Source organism: Podarcis melisellensis (genome assembly GCF_964234715.1).
Source record: "Podarcis melisellensis genome assembly, chromosome: 17".
Lineage (NCBI taxonomy): Eukaryota > Metazoa > Chordata > Lepidosauria > Squamata > Lacertidae > Podarcis > Podarcis melisellensis.
In genome coordinates this window covers 9,713,705-9,735,903 of record NC_138534.1, presented here as the reverse complement: position 1 = coordinate 9,735,903, position 22,199 = coordinate 9,713,705, and the positions used below count along the sequence as shown (strand labels likewise).

The 22,199-nt window shown below is 46.0% G+C and overlaps 1 protein-coding gene across 3 annotated transcripts in view; it reads left to right on the top strand.

The window, feature by feature from the left end:
- The first annotated feature begins 2 nt into the window (after positions 1-2).
- PRKCSH (PRKCSH beta subunit of glucosidase II) overlaps positions 3-22,199 on the top strand; it is a 32,392-nt gene continuing 10,195 nt past the window's right edge. Inside the window, exons 1-13 of one of the 3 annotated variants that reach the window (XM_081894366.1) lie at positions 3-134; positions 3,159-3,275; positions 4,581-4,697; positions 7,080-7,175; positions 7,275-7,332; positions 8,731-8,848; positions 9,121-9,250; positions 10,249-10,333; positions 10,810-10,888; positions 12,603-12,689; positions 13,284-13,439; positions 14,556-14,652; positions 21,351-21,420. In XM_081894366.1, the coding sequence (XP_081750492.1) occupies positions 3,188-3,275; positions 4,581-4,697; positions 7,080-7,175; positions 7,275-7,332; positions 8,731-8,848; positions 9,121-9,250; positions 10,249-10,333; positions 10,810-10,888; positions 12,603-12,689; positions 13,284-13,439; positions 14,556-14,652; positions 21,351-21,420 (1,181 nt within the window). In that variant the 5' untranslated portion in view covers positions 3-134; positions 3,159-3,187. Of the gene's footprint in view, positions 135-3,158; positions 3,276-4,580; positions 4,698-7,079; positions 7,176-7,274; positions 7,333-8,730; positions 8,849-9,120; positions 9,251-10,248; positions 10,334-10,809; positions 10,889-12,602; positions 12,690-13,283; positions 13,446-14,555; positions 14,653-21,350; positions 21,421-22,199 lie in introns of all 3 variants that reach the window. The other 2 variants (XM_081894365.1, XM_081894364.1) reach the window with 2 other exon arrangements.

Below are 22,199 nucleotides of genomic sequence, written 5' to 3'. Positions count from 1 at the left end.
CAAGGGCTTCCGACATACACGCCCACACACGCGGTCGCGCGCACTTCGAAGCGGATGTTCCCGTCATCCCCTTCCGCTTCCTCGGACGGTTGGACTTGGGACCCGTTTTCCGCGAGGATTCCCGCGCCCCGTCGGTGAGGGAGGCTGTTGGGCTTGTGAGGGGGGTGCGGGTTCCTGGAGGGAGAGCCCGGAGGCTGCTCTTGAGGGGCGCTGGAGGAAGAGCCGGGGAAAGGCGAGTTCCGCTGCGCGGGGAGGGGGGGGGGCGGGGAGGTCGCGCTGCACCTGCCTGTGGCAGCGGGGCTGGTCCTGCCTTGGGCTTCGCCACGTTGCAGAACCCTACCTGCTTTAAAATGGGGGTGCGGGATTCCGTGCTGTTTTTGTCGTGGTTCTGTGTTTTTTTCAACATTGATTATCATTTCGAATTAAATGTCGGCAGTCGCCCTTCATCCAAAGACCACAGGGCGCTTTGCAATAGGAAAACTCAAAAATATTCAGCATGGTAACAAACGGAAACAAACAAACAAACAAAAAACCCCACCCCAATTTAAAAGGCCATAGATGGTTTCCAGTGAAGACACCTCCTTGTTGTATTACAGTGGTACCTCGGGTTACGTACGCTTCAGGTTACAGACTCCGCTAACCCAGAAATAGTATCTCAGGTTAAGAACTTTGCTTCAGGATGAGAGCAGAAATCGTGCTCTGGCGGCAGCAGGCCCCATTTGCTAGTGGTGCTTCAGGTTAAGAACAGCTTCAAGTTAAGAACGGACCTCCCGAACGAATTAAGTGCATAACCCGAGGTACCACTGTATTGTTATTATTTATTAGATTTATATGTCGCCCTTTGTTCTGAGATCGCAGGTTCAGTGTGAACATAAAATGCATAATACAGTGGTACCTCGGGTTACATATGCTTCAGGTTACATACGCTTCAGGTTACAGACTCCACTAACCCAGAAATAGTACCTCGGGTTAAGAACTTTGCTTCAGGATGAGAACAGAAATTGTGCGTTGGCAGAGGGAGGCCCCATTAGCTAAAGTGGTGCTTCAGGTTAAGAACAGTTTCAGGTTAAGAACGGACCTCCAGAACGAATTAAGTTCTTAACCTGAGGTACCACTGTAAAACAAACCAATGACATCCCCTCCCCGCACATAACCACATTTGGAAGATTGTGAAACAGCCCAAGGCTTGATTGAAGAGAAAAGTTTGTTCCTGGTGGCTAAATATATTTGGTGAAGGCACCAGGTGAGACACCCTGGGTGGGGAGCATTCCACAGCCAGCCACAGTCTTTGGTTGCCACCTTCCAGACCTTTCAAAGGAGGGACAAGATGACGAAGTGCCTCAGATGGTGATTGCAGAGTCTGGGGTGATTCACATGGAGAGAGGCGGTCGGTCCTTGATGTATTGTGGTCCTGAGCAGGACTTTAGGAAAATGGACAAGGGCAGTTTTATATTAGGTAGAGTTTCCATTTTTCATTCTAATGAAGGTTGGTTTGAATTTAGCACTCCAAATACTGGAATGCTAGTTTGTTCAGGCAGAGCAGATTTTCTAATTTATACCTCTCTGAGATTATCTTGGACAGAAATTGGGAAATTCGCTTTGAGTGTAGAATTTCAGGCTATAAAATTGGCCAGTTCTTAGGTAGGTGGAAAGAGGTATGCTTTGATAAAGAATTGCACACGTTCAATAGAATTAAAAGCTTTGCTACCTGGTTCCCAAAATGGAGTTTCACCTTTTAAAAATGGACGTTGGTAACGTGCTGGTCAAAATGTTGGCCCATATATACCTTGTTCATTGCAGCTGGGCGTTAAAGGCAGAAGGAGCATGGGGGACTCATACTGCCTCACTCAAACCACTAGTAGGAAGAATAAGAAGATTCCCTCAAGTCCTTTGACAGGCACAGAGAAAGACCAAGGCAGGATAGGAGGCAAATTACTCATTTGTGCTGTGATTTGGCAAACGAGAGAACAGCGCTTCCAAAGCACTGGGATAAAGTGCTGCTGTTTCTTTATTCAGATCCCAACCCAATTCTTTTCTCAAGCCCAGATATAGCAACTGATTGGACAATGATATTCTCTGAAGACCGGAGCATGTAGTTACCATAGAGATGCCATCTGAGGCTTCCCTACAGATGGTGCTATGTGCTGGCTGTAGCATAGATAATAACAGGCAGTGACGGTGTAGACTTCCACTGCAGGTAGTTGTATATGTTATGGCCAGAGCAGGTGGCCTATTCTAAAGAGAAGCCTTTATTTACTTTATTTCTTAAATTTCTATAAAAAGACATAACATAGTAACAAACCCAAACAATTCCCCCATGGGGTTATTAGCCCACCCATGGCAACTAACAAATGCTCTCATGTTTGTGGAGAGTCAGAGTTAGTAGGTGCCTGTTGATTCCCACCCAGAATCCTGTTTCATGTTTTGACAATCCTCAGTGACCCAGGTCCTTAGGGTGTGGCCCTTTTGGAAAATGGGAAGCTTTTTTTGGATTGGGGGGGGGTGCACCAAAATAAAAGCAACTGGAGTAGTTTTTAAACATCAGTGATGGAAAAATAACGACAATTTCTAGTAAGGTGTTCAAAATGTTTTATGCACCCATCTTGTGTGAAGTTGAAAAGAATTCACTACAGCATCAGCTTTAAAGGTACAGTGGTACCTTGGGTTAAGTACTTAATTCGTTCCGGAGGTCCATTCTTAACCTGAAACTGTTCTTAACCTGAAGCACCACTTTAGCTAATGGGGCCTCCTGCTGCTGCTGCGCTGCCGAAGCCCGATTTCTGTTCTTATCCTGAAGCACTATTTCTGGGTTAGCGGAGTGTGTAACCTGAAGCGTATGTAACCTGAAGTGTATGTAACCCAAGGTACCACTGTGCTTAAAAGATGCCTTGATATCAGCCTCCTGAGTTTTGAGCCATGAGAAAGATGATAAAAGTGTGTTTTAATTTCTTTTTGAAACTGGAATATTTTCTAAATTGTAGAGCATACTTGGGTCAAATAAAATATATGAATTCAAATTATGTTCTTGAGATGTGAAGGGAATTGTGTTTTGGGTTGCGAGTGGAGGGGACAGAATTCTGCATCTTTGGCCCTTCACCTATTTCTGTTAGCATGGAAACTTCTGTAGCAACAGTCCTCTGTTTTTCCCTTTCCTTCAGGAGCCGCTGCTGCTTTTTGCCTTTGGATCATGCTGCTGCTTACCCTGTTGTTGTTCTTGCTTTTGGGCTTAGCATCTCCTGTGGAGGTGAAGCGCCCACGGGGCGTCTCCTTAACAAGTGAGTTCCCAGCAGATAAAAATGCCAAGCATTGTTCCACCAGCAAGCAACTCCTTCTGTTGATGTGGAGAATGGAAACAATATGTCTGTATTATAAATTTGTGCATCCACTTTCATTTCTTAGCAAAACCCTGCATTTGGTATATTCACTGTTTGTTTCTTCCTGGTTGAAAAATGGAGGAATGAGGGAAGACTCCAAGGGCTACCATTGCTTCCTGCTCTTAGTTCTACACTTCATTTGGTGCTAGAGCCCTGACATTTGCAACTATGCACACATTTACACAGTTACTTCCTGTAGAGAAGGGTTGTCTTCTTCATGACTCCTTTCTGGAAAAATTGTTAAACTTGGAAGCATTTCCTAATTCTCATAATTCTTTGAGGAGTCTTAATTCTTTTGAAAGTCAGTGGCAGTGGCCCCAGTGACTTGGTCTTGAGGTTTGTAATCACATTCTCGTTCTTCAGATTCCACTGTTCTTCCCCCCCCCCCCACTGGAACTGTTTTGCATAAAATGCTGAGACTTTCATTACACGAAACATTAAAGTGAATTAAGCCTCCCTTGTGCTCTTTCTTCCTCATGTGGTGGAAAAGAGACTGTACATCTGAATGTGTAGCTTTTCTGGACTAGTTTAACTATGAGGTGAATTCATCTTATTAGCAGGTGCCCTGATTGAAGGGCAAAGTAGGTAGCACTACACTACTGGTTGCATTTTCTAGGAGATGGATTGCCAGAATGTGTCAAATCATTGAGTGGCTTTGGGGAGAAGATGGTGTTTTAGTGTTGGTTTGTGAAAGGTCAGTCATGTTTCCTGAATGGCTCCTGAGCCTCAAATGATTGCAGATCTTCCTAGCACTAAATACAGCCTCCTTTGAGTGGAACAGTGACAAGGTTGAAGAAGAAACTACTGTTCACAGCTAAATATTATTTCAGTGGCTTTGAATAAACAGTTCCTTGAAGCTCTCTAAAAAGCAAACTCATCCTATTTTGGTGCACAGCTGTCCTTCCCCTTCCGTTTCCTGTTGCAGTTTCCCTCAGTTCAAATGTCAATCTTCCCCTCTCCACCACATCACTATGGTTATCCATGGATGATTTAGAGAGAGCGAGTGTGTTTAAGGATTTGGTATTGTATACGTGACTGGGGATGTTGGAAGACTATTCCATGATATTGCTATTGGTGTTTTGTTTTTGTCCCATCACCCCAAATTTGTGTTGTTTGGCTTGTGCCTTGAATGCCTTTCTGGATTGGTGTAATTGCATTCTGCAATTTTTGTTCTCGGAACCAAGTGTCTCTTGCTGTCCTTCTCAGGCCATCACTTCTATGATGAGTCGAAGCCATTTACTTGTCTAGATGGCTCAGCAACAATAGCCTTTGATAGAGTCAATGATGATTACTGTGACTGCAAAGATGGATCAGATGAGCCAGGTAAGCCCCACTCACACACCTTGCCTCCACCAATGAAACATGCTGCTTATTGCTGCTGTAATTAGATACTTGCTAATATTGTACTTCATGGGGTTTCCTATTCCCTGAATGTGTGAAAATGTACAAGGCATGAAATGCACAAAGTTGCAAAAGCAGAATATGGTTTGCCTGGATTAAAAGCAAACATATTAGCTGAAGAGAGAGACAGCACAAGTCATAGCTGGGTGGGAGGTTTTAGATCAGACATCAGGACAGATTAGATCAAGGGTGTCAAACACAAGGCCCGCGGGCCGAATCCGGCCCGCCAGACCTCATCATGTGGTCCGTGTAGCCGCCGCCGGCCGCCAGCCTTCACCTTTTATTCCCGCTAATAAAGTCTACCATCCTAATCGAAGCCTAGGACAGTTGTGTCGGCAGTTGAAGCTGCAAAAAGAGAGAACAAACAAAACAAAACCCTATTAGATTCGGAAGGAGCAACAGGAGCTCCTGGCTGTGTGGGGAGCGCCGCTCTTCCCCTCCCCGCAGCTTCCCGGCCAAAAGACACACGCAGCCCGGCCTGCCCGCTTCCCCCTGCGAGGCGGCATGCTGTGGGCGGGGATGGGGGGCTGGAAGGCGAGCGGTGGAGAAAGTGAAGGCGCTCCCTTCCTGCGCCGTTACTCGGCCGGCTTGAGAGAAAATTTCTGAGGCGGAGGCGGCGGCCTTCGTCCAGCGTCGGGGGGCCATGGCGGGACTTTGCCCTCCCGGCGGCCTGGAGCATCTGGAGGTGGGGCGGCTGCGGGACCCGCCAGGCGGCGGAGTCATTGTTGGCGCTTCTTCTCCTCCTCCTTCGTCTTGCTCGCCGTCACCGCCGCTCTCGTCTTGCTCGAGGCAGGCCTGGAGCCGGGACAACCCGGGCTTCGAGCCCGAGGAGGAGGCGGGCAAAGCGGCCAGGGCGGCTGGAGGGAGCGTGGCGGCAGGGCCCGTGCTGCAGATGGGCGTGGTGGAGTGGGGCCGAGGAGGGGCGCCTTCGCCCTCAGAGCCCAATGCCCGGGAGGACCCGCCGATAGCTGGAGGCAGCAGGGGCGCAGGCGGCGCGGCGAAAAGGGGGAAGGCGAAGGCCAGCGGCCTTGCTCCGCCGGACGCCCCGACGCCGCGTTTCCCTCACGAAGAGACGGGCGAGGAGGTCGCCAAGCAGCCGCCGCCGCCTCACCTGGGCCAAAGGGATGGCGCACCGCCTGCGAGGTGAGTCGCCACCCGGCCGGGCCCTTCCGTCGCCCTTCCCGGCTCACATCTCTCCTTGTTACTTTTATGTTACTCGCGAGTCTCCTGCTCTGAAGACAGATACAAATAATCCGTTCAGCTCCTCCTCCTTCGGCAGTTTATGGGGTAAAATCCTCAAAAAAAGCCTCAACAACTTCAACCCTAAAAAAAAAGAAAAAAAAGCTCAACAATTTCAATCCTAAAAAAAGTGCAACAACTTTGGTTGGCCCTCACGGGCCTTCACTTCATCAAATCTGGCCCTCCTTGAAAAAAGTTTGGGTACCACTGGATTAGATGTTCCTCACACAATAGAGGGGCAGGCACATGCCCATGGGAGCTCTGGAATCTGCATTTGGACTTTGGAGGAGTTGTTGTTCTTTTGCCTTACAGCAATACCACTTGTAGAATCACAGAATAGGAGAGTTGGAAGGGACCACAATGGTCGTCTACTCCAACCCCCAGCAATGCAGGAATCATTTGCTCAGTGTGGGACTTTAGCCCATGGCCCTATGATTAGGAGTTTCGCGCTCTGCCAACTGAGTTATCAGCAATGCCTAGATGATAGGCAGGTCCTGGTCCAGCTGAGGTGCAAAGTTGCTAGTGGTGCATGAGACAGAGCTGGATCTATATTGTCATCCTGCTTGCCACTTTGGCAAGAATCTGCATTGAAAATTGGGAGCAGGGGAGATGAAATTGATATATTAAATTGGTGCAGAAAACTTGGATGTTCAACATTAGTCAAGAGTGAAAATGATATGTCCTAATGCCACTTTGAGTAAGGCTTTTTGGACCAGATGTTATGTCTGAATATGTTACATAGGTTTGCTGCAATTTTTTTTAGAATTAATAGGAGAAGCTGAAGCATGGGGAAGATTGGATGTGAATAGTATGTTTGTGTGTGACTGAAAGTGACCTTTGGATTATCTTTCTCTTGTTGCAAGATCCTACATCCAACTCTTCATAATGGTAAAACAAGACAAAGTGGTCATAGTGACTAACTTCATAGCATGGGCAAATGCAACATGGCCAGTTTATCCCTAAATCACAGAATTTGCGGGAGGGAAGGGTAACATTGGGTCTTTTAGATAGCTGTAAGCATCCAATTTGTTAAGGAATCCACTAGTATCTTATCTCTCTGCCCAGGAACTGCTGCATGCCCTAGTGGCCGTTTCCACTGCTCCAATGCTGGCTACCGACCTCAGTACATCCCCTCCTCCCGTGTCAATGATGGAATTTGTGGTAAGCTTTGCTAGCTCATGTGGGTGGGAGACTTTGGGCTGTGGGCAGCCAAGCCCAAGTGAGTGAATGTTAATGGCTCTCCTTGTTGTTTGCCTTTAGACTGCTGTGATGCAACAGATGAGTACAACAGCGGCATCGTGTGTGAAAACACCTGCAAGTAAGGCATGGCCTATATCATTCAGGAAGCTTTTCCTCTCCTCGGACTGCTGATTCAAAGGCAGCTCCAGACTGGGTTTGGGCTAGTTTGGGGAAGGAAAGAGGATAAATGTACACTTGATCCCAGGCAGCAGCAGCTCCCAAAATAATTTTGCACAACCTCTGGGAAACTTGGATCCTCCCCATCTTAAAAAATATATATCCACTTAACAGTTCTGTTGTTTAATTGCGGGACCCTACAATAATAAATCTCAGTATTAAAAACAGAACACCAACTCAGTTTTAATCAATCGGAGACATTTTAAAAGGCAAATTTTCATGATAGTTCGCTGTATTATCTTGCATAATAGAACGTCTCAGCTTTTCGGCGCCTACAGCAAATTGCTGTGCTGTAGGTTGTAGGTGTTTGGTTTTTTAAGTATGTTCCTGGCCTGTCGGTGCCATATTTGGGTCCAATACAGCTCACAACAGAACATTTCAAACATGATCGCAAGAAAAATATGCAGCTGCAAAATAATGATGCCAGCTAAAACCAAACTCCAAAAAATAAAACAAATAAAACAAATGCATGGAAGCACCAGAAACTTAATATTTTTGTGCAATGCAAGTTTTCACTCTTAAAGACAGAGAGGGAGGTAACAATTCTTCATTCCCCTGATAACTTCTTTTCACGTGTTTGTCATTGGTGCTGGCTAAGCATAATGCGGTCCTACATTCTGTATTGTATTGTATTATCTCTACCCCTGCAAACCCATACAGCTACTGCCCCTTTTTTTCTTTCATGATATTTACAAACATCTTGAAAGAAAAAAAGGGGCAGTAGCTGTATGGGTTTGCAGGGGTAGATAATTCTAAAATACTTTGATGCAGTATTTTCCAATGATTATTTTAATGCCATTTTAGTTTATTTTGATTTATTAGTTAGTTTAGGGTTTTTTCTTAACCTTTTACTCTAAGCTGCCCTGAAAATGTATTTGAAGACTATTATTATTATTATTATTATTATTATTATTATTATTATTATTAAACTGTAATAAATTCACAAAATAAATGGGGCAGAGTAGTCATATTTGTCAGGCTACCCATAGCTCTTGTCCTGCTGTCACATAATTCTGCAAATTTTTATGAATATGGAGTCATTCAGAATAAGAGGACTTGCATTGTGTGTCTTAATGTCAGCACTGCCTCTGGCTGCGCAGCCTAAGTTGGTCATCATTGACATTGCTTGGGTTGTAGCTTGCTGCTGTGCTGTCATTTCCTACCATATACTCTGTGCCTGAAAAAAGCTTGCTCCCCACCCCTTCTAGAATAGGGTCTCTCCTTCTGCACTGGTTGGTGCTGAGGGTGGAAGGTGTCTTTGGGGCTCAGCTCCAGCTGTCTCTTTCCTTTCCCTGTGCAGAGAAATGGGCCGAAAGGAGCGGGAGGCACTAAAGCAGATGGCTGAAGTGGCCAGAGAAGGCTTCGAAATCAAGCAGGCCCTGATGAAGGAAGCAAGTAAGAGGAAGGAAGAAAAACAGGTGAGGATGCTGGCCTAGGAAGTGGAAACTGTGTTGACAATACAGGGGAAGAGTGCCCATTGCCACCAGTGCTCATGAGCCTGGGCATCGTTCCTGTCACAGGAGCATTTTGGAGTCACTTGAAGAAGCCAAGCTATGGCTCTTTTCAGGTAGGCATTAGAAGTGACCTCTAGTGGGTGGGGAGCCAAGTTATAGAGATTCTGTACACACCTTGGGCTTGGACTGTTGAGACGACCTCTTCTCTCTCCTCCCCACCCCCCAAACACTTATAGATAAAGCTCACTGAGCTACAGGAGAGCAAGAAGTCTGTGGAGGAGCAAGTGGAGACTCTGAGGTCGCTAAAAGAAGCTGCTGAGAAACCTGAAAAAGAAGCCAAGGATATCCATCAGAAAGCCTGGGAGGGTGAGTGCACTTCTACCATGCGAGGGGATTTCATAGCACTGAAAGCCTCTGTGTCAGCCAACAGCCTCATTTTTAAAGCAGGAGAACTTGTGGTCCTCCAGATGTTGAAATACAGCTTCCAGAATCCCTGATCATTGGCCATACTGCCTTAAGATGGATGGGAGTTGGGAGTCCCATAGCAAACAGGTGGCCACAGATTTCCCAGCCCTGCCTTAATAGGAGGTTAGAGAATTATGATGGATAGGTTTACCCTCATGTCCTAGAATGGCTTCCTGGAAGTTTCTGCCTTGCCACTGATGGGGAGATGGGATGCTAGAGTTGCAGCCGGAGGTGCCTTTGTCTGCGCTGCTCACATTCTTAGTTCCAAGCCCAGCTCTTGCAGGGGCTCGGGGTGTTTGCCACGTTAACAGTTCAGCATGATAAAAGCAATACAATGAAATGCTTGGGTGAAATACTTAGTGCAGCAACCAGAAATGGATTGAAATTATCCTGCACCCGCTTAACGCCGGCCATTAAAAACAGACCAATATGAAGCTGTTGCAACACTTCTGGAAGATGTTTGGCAGGGCTTCAGGAAGAGGGAGCTGCACAGTTCTTGGGTAGTCATCAAGCCACTTAAATTGTTTTTCATCTTTGTACGTTGCCATGTGTTGAGAATGAATTTGAAATGAAAAATAAGCAGAATAAATGTTGGGCATGATTCTCTGTTCCCTTTTTCTGTTAGGGCATGGATGGGATGTGTTTTCTTGGTGGTTCTCAAAGACTGCATTTATCAGGCAAATAAGTCTGCAGGGTTTTAGATTTCAATACATGTGTGTCTACCTTATTGTTTCATTGCAATGTGTGCTTTAGGGACAGGATTTGAGGTGCACAGAAATCCTAAAGCTGTTCTCCTAGTTGTAGAGAGAAGATGACTTTAGAAGTTATGCAGGGAAGTTACTTTGGTTTTTTTGAATGAATGAATGAGTTGAACCTGTTATTTGCCCACTTTGCAACAGAACAGAAAGCGGCCGAAAGAGCAGTGAGGGATCAAGCCAAAGCAGAAGAAGCCTTTCACGAGCTGGATGATGATGGAGATGGCATGTGAGTGAGATGATTCCCCCTTTCAGTAGCTTGTTCACAGACTCTGTCATCTGTGGTCAAAGGCATGTGGCAGGACAGATGTTGATCCAGCTGCTGATCCCTTTGTGTCCTGACGTCAAATTCTAGCGCTTAACTATTCCTGGATTTATTTGGAGCAGAGGAGCACTTATTGTTACCATCTCCAGGGCCATGTTGGCTCAGGAGGCATTAATTGTCTGTAAGACGTTTCAAACTGGTGAGAGGGCACAAACCCAAACCCATTGCTCTGAGACAAGATACCCTGTAACTTAAAAGCATCCCTAAGTGATGCTTTAAGTCTCCAAGAAATAATGAGGGCTAAAAACTTGCTCTTTTCCGTAAAATGAAAGCTAGGAACCTTGGAGTACACATGCCACGGGGACTGCTATATCAGTCTTTGTGTATGCAGAGTTGTGAAAGGCATGGTTAGTACCCTAATTGCCCTCCTGTGCCTTCAGGATATCTGTTGCTGAGCTCCAGACGCACCCTGAGCTAGATGCAGATGGTGATGGGATCCTTTCAGAATCGGAAGCCCAGGTATGGTGGTGAATGTGCACTTGTAGAGGGGGGGCTTTTCTTCTCATGCAAGCGAAAACAGCTGTTCATGGTTATCCTTCGTTCCTTCTGTTAGGCCTCCTGCTTTCATGCACTTCCTGTGCTTTGTGGTTCTCTTCCCTCTCCCACCAAAAGCTAGGTTAAGATGAGACCACTTGACACTTGGAGTAGGGCTGGAGTCTGGAAGTAGACAAAGTTGTAGATCAAACCAAGAGTGTCCAAATACTGCCCTGCTGTGAACCTCCCCCCACTTGCCATATTGGTTAGAAGTCACTTGCTGGGCTTGGGGGTATATTGGGTTGGGGGAAGGTGTCAATAGACATTGTACTGAAGACTCTGCTTTAGTTTACTGTTTTCCAGCCATTCCCAATATGTCCTGTGTGTGCTCAATAGCTCACTTCCTTTGTCAGATTTTTCTTGGATCTTTTCTTAACAGTACAGTCATACCTCGGGTTACAGATGCTTCAGGTTGCGTTTTTTTGGGTTACGGACCCGCTGAAACCCGGAAGTACTGGAACAAGTTACTTCTGGGTTTCTGTGGTCGTGCATGCGCAGAAGTGCCAAATCGCAACCTGCACATGCGCAGATGCGCCACTGTGGGTTGTGAACGCGCATCCCACACGGATCATGTTTGCAACCCGAGCGTCCACTGTACTGCCCCAAGGCCTTTGGGTATAGGGCAGTATATGAATTCAATAAATAATAATAATAATAATAATACTTGAACCTTTAGTGCAGTGGTGTCTATCCAAAATCTTACTTTTAGACTTTTGTTTCTCTCTTCTTGTACACTGTAAAGCACAATCTTCATTTTCCTGCCACCTTTTCAGCCCCAGTGACGAGAGGTGCACACTTTTAAGCGAAAGCTGGAAACCTTTGTAAAAAGAGTCGTCCCATAAGTGCTTTAGAAGCTCCATTTTGCCTATCTGCTGACCTGAAAACTCAGGCGCTTTTCAGTGCAATGCTACAAGGGGGTCTTCTGTGCCATTTTGGTGGGAGGGGGGATGACTAAGTCTGCTAGAGAAGAAGGGTGTTTCCTAGTTATGCAGCAACCAGTTATGTAGCAATCACTAAGCTCTTGCCCCTTTCCGATATATCTGTCACTTTTCCTCAGCCCTGGCAGACCAGTTTTCACATATCCCAACCTTTTGGAATGTTTATAATACTTGCAAAAGGAGAAAAGTAACCACAAATCCATGTGTATTGCTATCAGATTCGGACATTTTACATGTAGGTTTCAAACAGTTTCAAATTTAAAGTGCATCAAGAATTACAAATCTAAGGAATGTATGTTTAAGGAAATTAGCCCATGGGAGAAAACCTTTCTATTTCAACTTCAGTCTTTTTTCCCTTTTTTATTAGTGTGTGATTTATTTATTTATTTATTTATTTACACCTAAGGTGTCCACAAGGTGGCAGTAACACTGAACCTGCTCTACTTTCAGAGTGTGTTTTTAGGCTCTTTTTGCTGGCTGCTGAAACTATTATTTTACATCATTTCTTCATCCCAAGGGAACCCATCAAGGCTATGGAAGAGACTGTGGAAATCCTCCCAATCTGTGTTCTTGGTTCTGTAGAGTTGCATGGTTGAGAGCATCACAAATGAGGTTCTTCCCCCAAAAGTGATTGGCAGAGAGAAGGGCTACCCCTGGGACATATGCAGCTGTGTATAAATACAGTTTTCCTGTTCTTTCAGACTTTACTGGACAATTCCTTGCAGGCGGATGTGGCCAGATTCCAGGACACTGTGTGGACAGCGATCAAGGAGAAGTACAGACCAGAGGTCAGTGTGCCAACCTTGTCTTTCTCTACCACAGATCCAAATAGTTTGAATGACCTTTTCTGGGGAATTGATTTCTGAAACAGTTTTGTTCCATGCTTGGCTTTATGTCATCACTGTGCTTCAACTCTTCTTCATTTTGTACATCACTTTTTAGACTAATCAATATGTTCTGAAAAATTTATGTGATGATTTCATGTATATTACTTATTCAATTTATATCTCACCCATCCTTCCTGAAAGAGCCTAGGTTACACAGTATAAATTATGTAGTGTTGGTATATTGTATGCTGCTTTGAATTCCTAGTTGGTTAGAAAGGCAGGATATCAATGGTAAGCATAAGTAGACTGGAGCATTTGGCAGAACTGTTTGGACTGCAGAATTAGAAGCATCTTGGCAGGTATTAATCATGGCTCCATCTGCAGCTACTGGAGAAGTGGGTCTTTCATGGAAAGGCAGGCCACTTTGGCTCTGGGTGTTCCTGAGTGACATCCATGGTATCTATTCTCCCTTGCTCCTCGAGAATTTCAAACAGTTCCTAACTAAGGGCAGCCGTGAGTTACAAGATGGGCTAAACTCAACTTTTCCCTCTCCAGAGCTTGGTTGATGTACAAGCCCCACCAAAAGGCCCATCAGATGAAGAGCCAGATACTCCGCCCGATGCCCACGTGGACCAGTTACCTCCTGATGACGATTATGACGAGGAGGAGGATGAAGATGAAGAACCTGAGGAAGACAGCATTGATGAGGAGGTGAAGGTACTAAACTGAGTTTCTGGAGTCTACACCTGAAATATACAGGGATATTCTTCTCCCCTGCTCCTCTCCTAACTTAAATTTTACATTCAAGATCACACACACCATAGGAAAATATATGTGTTTTTATTTTAGCACACTTTATTCTGAATACAATATTTGCATGGATGTTTGACTAGAGAGCAGCTGGTCATGGAGCAAGGTGTTGAGGGAGTGGCGTTGAGTAAAGAATTTTGACCCCAAGCCTATAGACCAGTGTTCGAAACTCCCATTGTTCTAGGCGCATTTTGAGACAGGGAATTTCATTAGCATGAGCAGTTTCTGAGCTCTGGGTGTAGTACTGCTAAGATTTCAGATTAAAACTGCAGTGTGGAAGGAAAGGAGGACCTTTTTCTGCTTCCAGCTGCTCTCTGAAGATTGGAGAAGATACCCTCTTAAGAATATTAGGGGGGTGGGTAAGGGAAAGGACTAGACCATGTGGAAAATGAACATAATATTTTAGCTGCAGTTCCTTCATTTTCAGCCTTGCATTCTTGTTATAAGAAAAGCGTGCCTAGACATTCCGTTGTTGTGCCCATAACCTAGGTTTAAGGTGCCGTTTAGCTCCTAGCTTTCATATCTCAGTTTCTAACACTACTATAGAGGGTGGGTGGAAAAGTAGCCATGCTGGTAGCAGGGACTCATCCCCTCCAGAGCTTTTTGCTGATCTTGGGATAGGGTGGAATATTAAAGCCTGACAAATTGCTATGCCTGGTGTAATGAGAAGAATGGCAAGTTGCTAGTACTACAGTTTCACACATAGAATTATTGTTGCTGTTGCTTAACATTAGGAAGTACATGAGAGTTCAACGTGGGTCCTCTGTTCATCTCGTTCCCTCTGAGCCCCTCTTACCCTCCAAAGTATGGATGGGCAGCCTTCCTCAGCCTGAGGGCTGCATTCCCTTCTGGGCACATTTCAGTCACACAAAATCATTCAGGGTGTGAAGCATGGCCAGTCCCCGCTTGTCAGTTTCTCCCAGTCTCCCCTTTCCCCTCTTCTTGTTTATGGTCTTTTCGGGCTGCTTTTTGAACTGAAAGTGACGGTGGCCACCTGCTGCCTCAATGTCTCCACAGGTCCCTTCCCCCAAGCCATCGTCTGATGTCAAGGCATCAGAAGATGAACTGGAGAAGATGCCCCCTTATGATGAAGCCACACAAGCTCTAATTGAAGGTAAGCTATTCTTTAGAGAACATCCTTTCAAATGCAAGAAACACCGTGTGTCTTTAGCACATGCAGGCCTGCCCGTGAACTTGCTGTGTAGAAAACAGAGAGCTATTTTCCAAAAGGGGTCAAGTCCAAGTGGAGTCAACCAGCAATGGTACAAAAGAAAATTACTGCTTTCTTTCTTTCTGTTCAAATAAATGCCATCAAGAGGCTTATGAACTTCAAGCAAGATGGATGTTCTACCAGAAAACAAAAGCCATTTGCTCCGAGAGGAGGTGAGCTGCAGCTTTTAACACATGGCTGAAAATTTTGAGCTGCCTCATTTTGAGAGTTCTGAAAAAAATCAGAGCTGTTCAGTATTTCTTTTTATAATGCAAAGAAGGCATTTGATCCAGTTGACCTTGTCCAACGTGAGGTCCCATGAACACTTGGTGCTGCTAACTGGTCATGTCTTGATTGCTTAGAGCAGCCTTTCTCAACCTGTGGTTCCCCAGATGTTGTTGAACTACAACTCCCATCACCCCTAGCTAGCAAGGCCAGAGCTCAGGGATGATGGGAATTGTAGTCCAACAACATCTGGGGACCCACAGGTTGAGAACCCCTGGCTTAGAGCTTTCTTCCCACACAGTAGTCAGTGAGGCAAGCAGGAGAGTGAGAGCCCTGCTGGATCAGTCTACCATCCTGTTGCTGCAGTTGCCAACCAGATGCCCATGGGAAAACCTGCAAGCAGGACCTGAGCACAAGAGCATCTCTCCCCACTTACAATACCAAGCATCTGGTATTCAGAAGAATGCTGTCTCCAACAGTGGAAGCGGCACATAGCCATCATGGCTTTTAGCCACTGATAGCCTTATTTCTCTCCATTGGGGGTGAGATGAGTGGTTTAATCCTGCCATGGAACCATCTAGTGCCTCGTGGGTGAGAAATGGGCATCATACAAACTTTCTGCATGGCACCAAAGAAAGAGAGAGGGTCAGACCCAGATGTGTACATGTAGTTATGTATTTCACTAGCTGTATTCAAGAATTTGCATAGCTCACCCTTTTGGCTACTCTCCATGCTGTATATTCAGTGTGTATTGATTTTTCAAAAAAATATTTCTGTATTTGAACGTTGGAGTAGAATCTTTGTAAATTGTTGCATTGCTTGACCATTTTTGCTCTGTTGGGAAAAGTTGAGTCACGTCTATGGAAAGGGCAAAGACACTTTAGCATCACCTTGAGTCTAAATATAGCACGAGGTAGCGGGGGAGGAGGATGTTTGTGTTTAGTGTTCCAGTAAGTTCCTTCCAGATAGATGTCATCATGGAACCACCTTTTGTTTAGCTGTCATGTAGCCACACCTCCACTTTCTCTTCCTGAATTCATGTGGCTTTCCAAGCCTTTGGTACCCCAGTGAGGTGATCTAACTTCTTCAGCAGGGGTGGGGTGACCTCAGGCCCTCCAAGCCCTATTTATCTGGCCCTTAGGATTCTCTGCAAGCCGCTCCTCCTCCCAAGGCTGCTCTTCTCGGCGTAAACAGAACGTGACCTTGTACTGCTCAGAATACCTCTTGCCTGCTTGAATGGAGGGATGCAGATGTAGTAACCACAAACTCTTATGTGGCTGGACTATAGCCTACTGTACAGAGCAAAGAGTCATATATACTGCTCCACTCACCACTGGCATGTGCCCCCCCCCCAAAATAACCCATGAGATTGTTCAGGCGGGCATGTGACCCTCTGGCTGAAAAAGGCTCACCAACCTGCAGTTCAGCATTGTATTTTACTTTAATGTGACGCTCTGTTTTCCCAGTGACCCAGGTGTGCTTGGTCTTTTGGAAGATTGAGTTTACCCAAAGCTATGCAGAGGCACCTTTTTCAGTAAACCTGGGAAGGCGGAGCTTTGTGTTTTTTTACTGTTGCGAAAATGTAGGCTGGGGCTTAAAGGAGCAGCAGACCAAGTTGACCCAGGGTGCTTGAGAGGTTCTTCCAAGTCCACCCAGTTTCCAAGCAGGATCTGTCGATGCTGTAGAACGGAGCTTGTCAAAATGTACCAGACGTAGCCAAAAGCTGTTTTATAGCTGTAATAAAATGAACTGGGCAGCCAAAGGCATGTCTGCACTTTGTGTTCTGGGAACGTGCGCCATCCGAATAGATCACCGCCATTAGCATTGCTAAGCAGGCACCATTTCTTAGATATCTAATGTCCACAAAGCAAAAGGCAATCAATAGGCTGGACTTGCTCTTTGAAGTACCGTATTTTTCGCCCTATAGGACGCACTTTTTCCCCTCCACAAATGAAGGGGAAATGTGTGTGCGTCCTATGGGGCGAATGCAGGCTTTCGCTTAAGCCTGGAGAGCGAGAGGGGTGGGTGCGCACTGACCCCTCTCGCTCTCCAGGCTTCGCGGACCTCTCCGCAAGCAGCGGGAGCGCTCCCTCTGCTTGCGGAGAGTTGCTTGCATGCCGAAGCCTGCGTGTGCTGAGATCAGCGCTTCCAGGCTTCGCAGACCTCTCCGCAAGCAGTGGGAGCCAGTGCTGGGCTCCCACGGCTTGCAGAGAGCTGCCTGTTTGGGGGCTGGGGTCGGGGTAAGCTCGGGCCTCCCTCGCCCCCGCCCCGCGCCTGGGGGGGAAATAATTTTTTCCCTTCCCCCCCCCCAAAAAAACTAGGTGCGCCTTATGGGACGGTGCGTCCTATAGGGTGAAAAATACAGTAGCTCACGTGGGCTAAAGGGGGAGTAGTTCTGTGTGTGGTTTTCTCCTTGCAGCGGTGCAAAGCCATCAAAACGCACAATATGGACATGGGATTATAACATGTTTGTTTGTCTAACTTCTGATTTGCCTTTTCTTCCCTTTGCATTAGTTATAGGTACTGAAACGAGTTAATTCTGCTTTTCAGTAATTCCAGCTAGTTGGGGAGTGGACAGTGACATATACTTGAGACGTATGGACAGTTTTCAGTTGACAGCCACTAGGGGGTGGTGGTGGAGCATCCCAGATTCCCATTATTTTGTATAAATTCTTCCAGAGAGGCGTGCTAAATTTGTTGTTGTTGTTTTGTTGTTGTTTTTGTTAATTCTAATTAAATTTGTATAGCGCCCTTCATTTGAGGATCACAGGGCAGTTCACAACAAAAATACAAAATGAGAATACATTTACTCCTTATCCTTCCAACCCTTGTAAGGAGCTACTTAGGGTTGAAAGTCTGGGGCAACTTTTACAGATATATGGGCATAGGTAAAGGTAAAGGGACCCCTGACCGTTCGGTCCTGTCGTGGACGACTCTGGGGTTACGGTGCTCATCTCACTTTATTGACCGAGGGAGCCGGCGTACAGCTTCTGGGTCATGTGGCCAGCATGACTAAGCTGCTTCTAGCGAACCAGAGCAGCACATGGAAACGCCGTTTACCTTCCCGCTGGAGCAGTACCTGTTAATCTATTTGCACTTTGACATGCTTTCGAACTGCTAGGTTGGCAGGAGCAGGGACCGAGCAATGGGAGCTCACCCCGTCATGGGGATTCGAACCGTCAGCCTTCCAATCAGCAAGTCCTAGGCTCTGTGGTTTAGACCACAGCGCCACCCGCGTCCCTTGTATATATATGGGCATATTTTATTCTAAATTGAAAGATAAAAAAAATGTTGGTGCAATCGAGGGGAGATCTTAGCCATGAGATGGGAATCCAGAGGCAGCAAGCTCCCCCCCCCCCAGTAGAGGAAGAGTGGTTTTTTGAACATAAGGGAGCCATTGATGCATGGTGCAGTCCAGACATATAAACAGCAACAGTTTGGGTTGCTCTTTTCTTCTCCCTCTTTTGTTTAATAGACAAAAGCAATTTTTCTGGTAGAGGCACATTTGTATTATTGGAGAGAAGTGGATTGAATAGCTCTGCTCTTGAGAGGCTGGGTTAAGAAAAAAGAGTGAGACCATTTGAGTCTTGATCTAGATAAGCAATCCTAAGTCTTGATCTAGATAAGCTCCCGTTTCTCGGTCCCTGCTCCTGCCAACCTAGGAGTTCGAAAGCTCATCAAAGTGCAAGTAGATAAATAGGTACCGCTCTAGCGGGAAAGTAGAACAGCGTTTCCATGCGCTGCTCTGGTTCACCAGAAGCGGCTTAGTCATGCTGGCCACATGACCCGGAAGCTGTAGGCCGGCTCCTTCGGCCAATAAAGCGAGATGAGTGCCACAAACCCAGAGTTGGCCACAACTGGACCTAATGGTCAAGGGTCCCTTTACCTTTAATAATAATAATAATATAATATAAAGAAAAGTCCTGGGCTGCAAGGTCACTACAAATTCTTGTGCTCCATAGCTTCATTCCTCTTTGCAGAGGGCAGAGATGAGTGACATCTCCGGCCCTGCTCTTAAGCTGTTTCCCAGAAGGATAGAAATTGGCCAGTGGTTAGCTTGTGGTCTGCAGTAAGAAGGAAATGGCCCTTTTAGGTAGCTATTAATAGACTGAATTTGAGCCGCAGATCCATCATTTCTTGTGTTCTCCCCTTCCTTTGGACATGGCCCAGTGTTGAAGTCAGTTGCTTTTTCGCCATTTCTTGCTGCGGCTGTTGAATTTCCAGAGCATCTCCCATTTCATATATGTGAAAGGCTTCTCTGTGCTGGTTACTTGCAAGCCAACTAAACTCCCTAGGCAAAGAACAAATGTGCTTGCAAGGCGAAAGCAATGCAGTGCAGCTGGTGGAAATTTGGACCTCACTGGTGCAGTTCAGATCTCGAAAGTCCTGCTCTCAGTCTGGGTTCTCCTATAAAATGGAATGAATACTAGCCAACTTGGTATTAATTTGATACCAAGCAATCAATGTTAGCACTTCCCTGGCCAATTTCCAGTCACCCACGATAAGTATAGACAAGCATACAAATATCGAAGTAGTATTTTTTCTTTACAGTCACTCGTGTATTTGATAGAAGTAACATCAACTCATAAGTCAACTCCCGGCTCGGGCATCACATAACTACCGGTAGTTAGCATGCCAGAGTCTTGTTCGTTATCAGAATTAATCAGACAAATTGCTCCACCAACTAAGAGCAGCAATGTGCCAAACCCCCCCCCCCCAAATCAAGAAAGAGCTATCGATCTGTCATTTTTTTCTGTGTCTGGGCCAGACGAGCTTTTCCATGTGGTGCATGGCCATTCTTAGTTGGATAGAGCGATTTGTCTGGTTAATTCAGATAACGAACGAGACTCTGGCATGCTAACTAGTTATGCAACCCCCAAGCTGGGTGTTGATGCTACTTCTATCAAATACATTAGTTATTGTAAAGAAAAAGACTACTTCTATATTTGTCTGCTTGTCTGTACTCCTTACTGTGGAGCACTTGTCCTTGGTGATATATTTTTCTGTGCCTTTGCATTATATACTATTCTATCACCATCCTCTGCATTGTCTGTTCAACTTCTAGTCATGGCGCAGTTAACTGGGCACTCTAATCTGCGTTCATACTTACTCAGTAGCAGCTCAGTAAAGCATAACTAGTGATGAAAGGCCTTAAACTCAAGATTGTAGCTGAAATGCATCTTAACTGGTGTACAGTGCTTCATGTAAGCCGTATTATCTTCATACGGAAGATAATATTATTAAGAAGAAAAGAAAATAACCCTGAAACAGTGCAACATGGCAATATAGAAAACATTCTGGATTGCAAATTGTATAAGAATAGCATTAACAATCTTCTTACCCTCCTTCTGATTTTCCCCATACCATCTAGTTGTGAAACAGAATTTCTCATCTCTCCTAGCATGTTGGCATTCTGATATAAAGGTCATAGTTAGTCATCCAAGGCTATGGGCCAGGATCCTGTGGCCTTCAGCTGAGCACATGAGGTAGAGTTGGATAGATAGTGAGCAGAGACAGAGAGAATGATTCCTTGAACACCTTTTATATTGATCAGTAGCTGGGTCAGGAGGATGGGTCAGTTACATGACATACTTAGGTGAACCAACGTAAGAGAGAAATTGTGGATTACCATGTGGCGGAAAGTTTAAAAAGGCAAATGGCATCCTATTTGTGCTGATAGTATGACCTCGTATTTCATCTTACTGTCATGCAAGATGCCAGGGACTCACACGTTTGCCACTGAGAATCAGCTGAACAGCTCCCAGCAGCTTGCACATGAGGGGCCCAGAGTTGAATCTTACTGTTTGCTGAAGCTTGCTGTAGTGGGTTGTTTACAAGCCTTGTAGGGTCCTGATTTACACCTTGCAAAATTGCCTCGGGGTTGTAAAGGACCCCAGTAGCAAACAACTCTGGGGTTGTGGCGCTCATCTCGCTTTGCAGGCCAAGGGAGCCGGCGTTTGTCCACTCCGCAGACTGTTTTTCCCGGTCATGTGGCCAGCATGACTGAGCCGCTTCTGGTGCAACGGAACACTGAAACCAGAGCAGTGCACGGAAACGCCATTTCCCTCCCCATCGAAGTGGTATCTATCTATCTACTTGCACTTTGACGTGCTTTTGAACTGCTAGGTTGGCAAGAGCTGGGGCCGAGCAATGGGAGCTCACCCCCGCCACAGGGATTCAAACCGCTAACTTTCTGATCGGCAAGCCCAAGAGGCTCAGTGGTTTAGACCACAGCGCCACCTGTGTCCCTATGGGGTTGGACTGGTTTGATTAGCAGGGCTGGTTTAATTAAGAAGTGAACTCTGCAGAAACGTTGGCGGGAGTTACGTTTTTCATTCAGTTTTGCAGCCAGGCTTACTTTCCTGTATGTCTTCCAGCTGCCCAGAAGGCCCGAGAGCAGTTTGAAGAGGTAGAGAAGTCCCTGAAAGAAATGGAGGAGTCTATCAGGTATGGCTTTGGGCTGGCAGCCACAGTCTCTCAAGGGTGAGGTGGGCTTCCCTCTGGAGGAGGGGCAGAACAGAATCCATGTCACTTGTAAGGGTAAGTAAAGCCCTTCGATCAGAGTTAGGGGGACCAAGTCTTGCTGGCAGACCTTACTGGTGAGCCAAGCTTGACAGGTTGGGAAGGCCTCTCAGTCACAATGGCACTGGGTGATGTATTTGCCCCCATCCCCATTTGAAATCAAGCCATGTGAGCAAAGGCATAACCTGGGTGGAGCACGGAGCAAGGGCTTCACTACACAATACTTTACAAGAACTGTTGGAAACCCCCCCCTTTTTTTTTTAGTTCAGCTTTGTCCTTACCTGCCTCATGCCTGATGTCATATATGTGATGTCAGGCGTAGGATATGGGGACATGGCTTGGCCAAAACAGCCTGGCATGCCAAACGGGGAGGATTGATGGGCCTAATTAGCTGTGAAGGTTGGAGGTTCCCTCACCCCTGCCTTGGGTGAATTCTCCTTGAGGCCTGCAATATTTCTTTCTGCTTGACACTGACCCTTCCCCGTTGGCTTCCAGCAATGGCAATTTGTACCCCCTAGCTGGCTGTTTGTGTGATTTCCCCAGATACCTAATGGTTTGGATAGGTAGTAGACTTGGCTTCAGTAGGCAAAGTCTTTGGGGGGGGGGTGATGACAGGGAGGTCCTTTCTCCTGAACATAGCTGTCAACATTTCACTTTTTTAAAGGGGAATTCCCTTATTCCAAATTGGATTCCTTGCAAGAAAA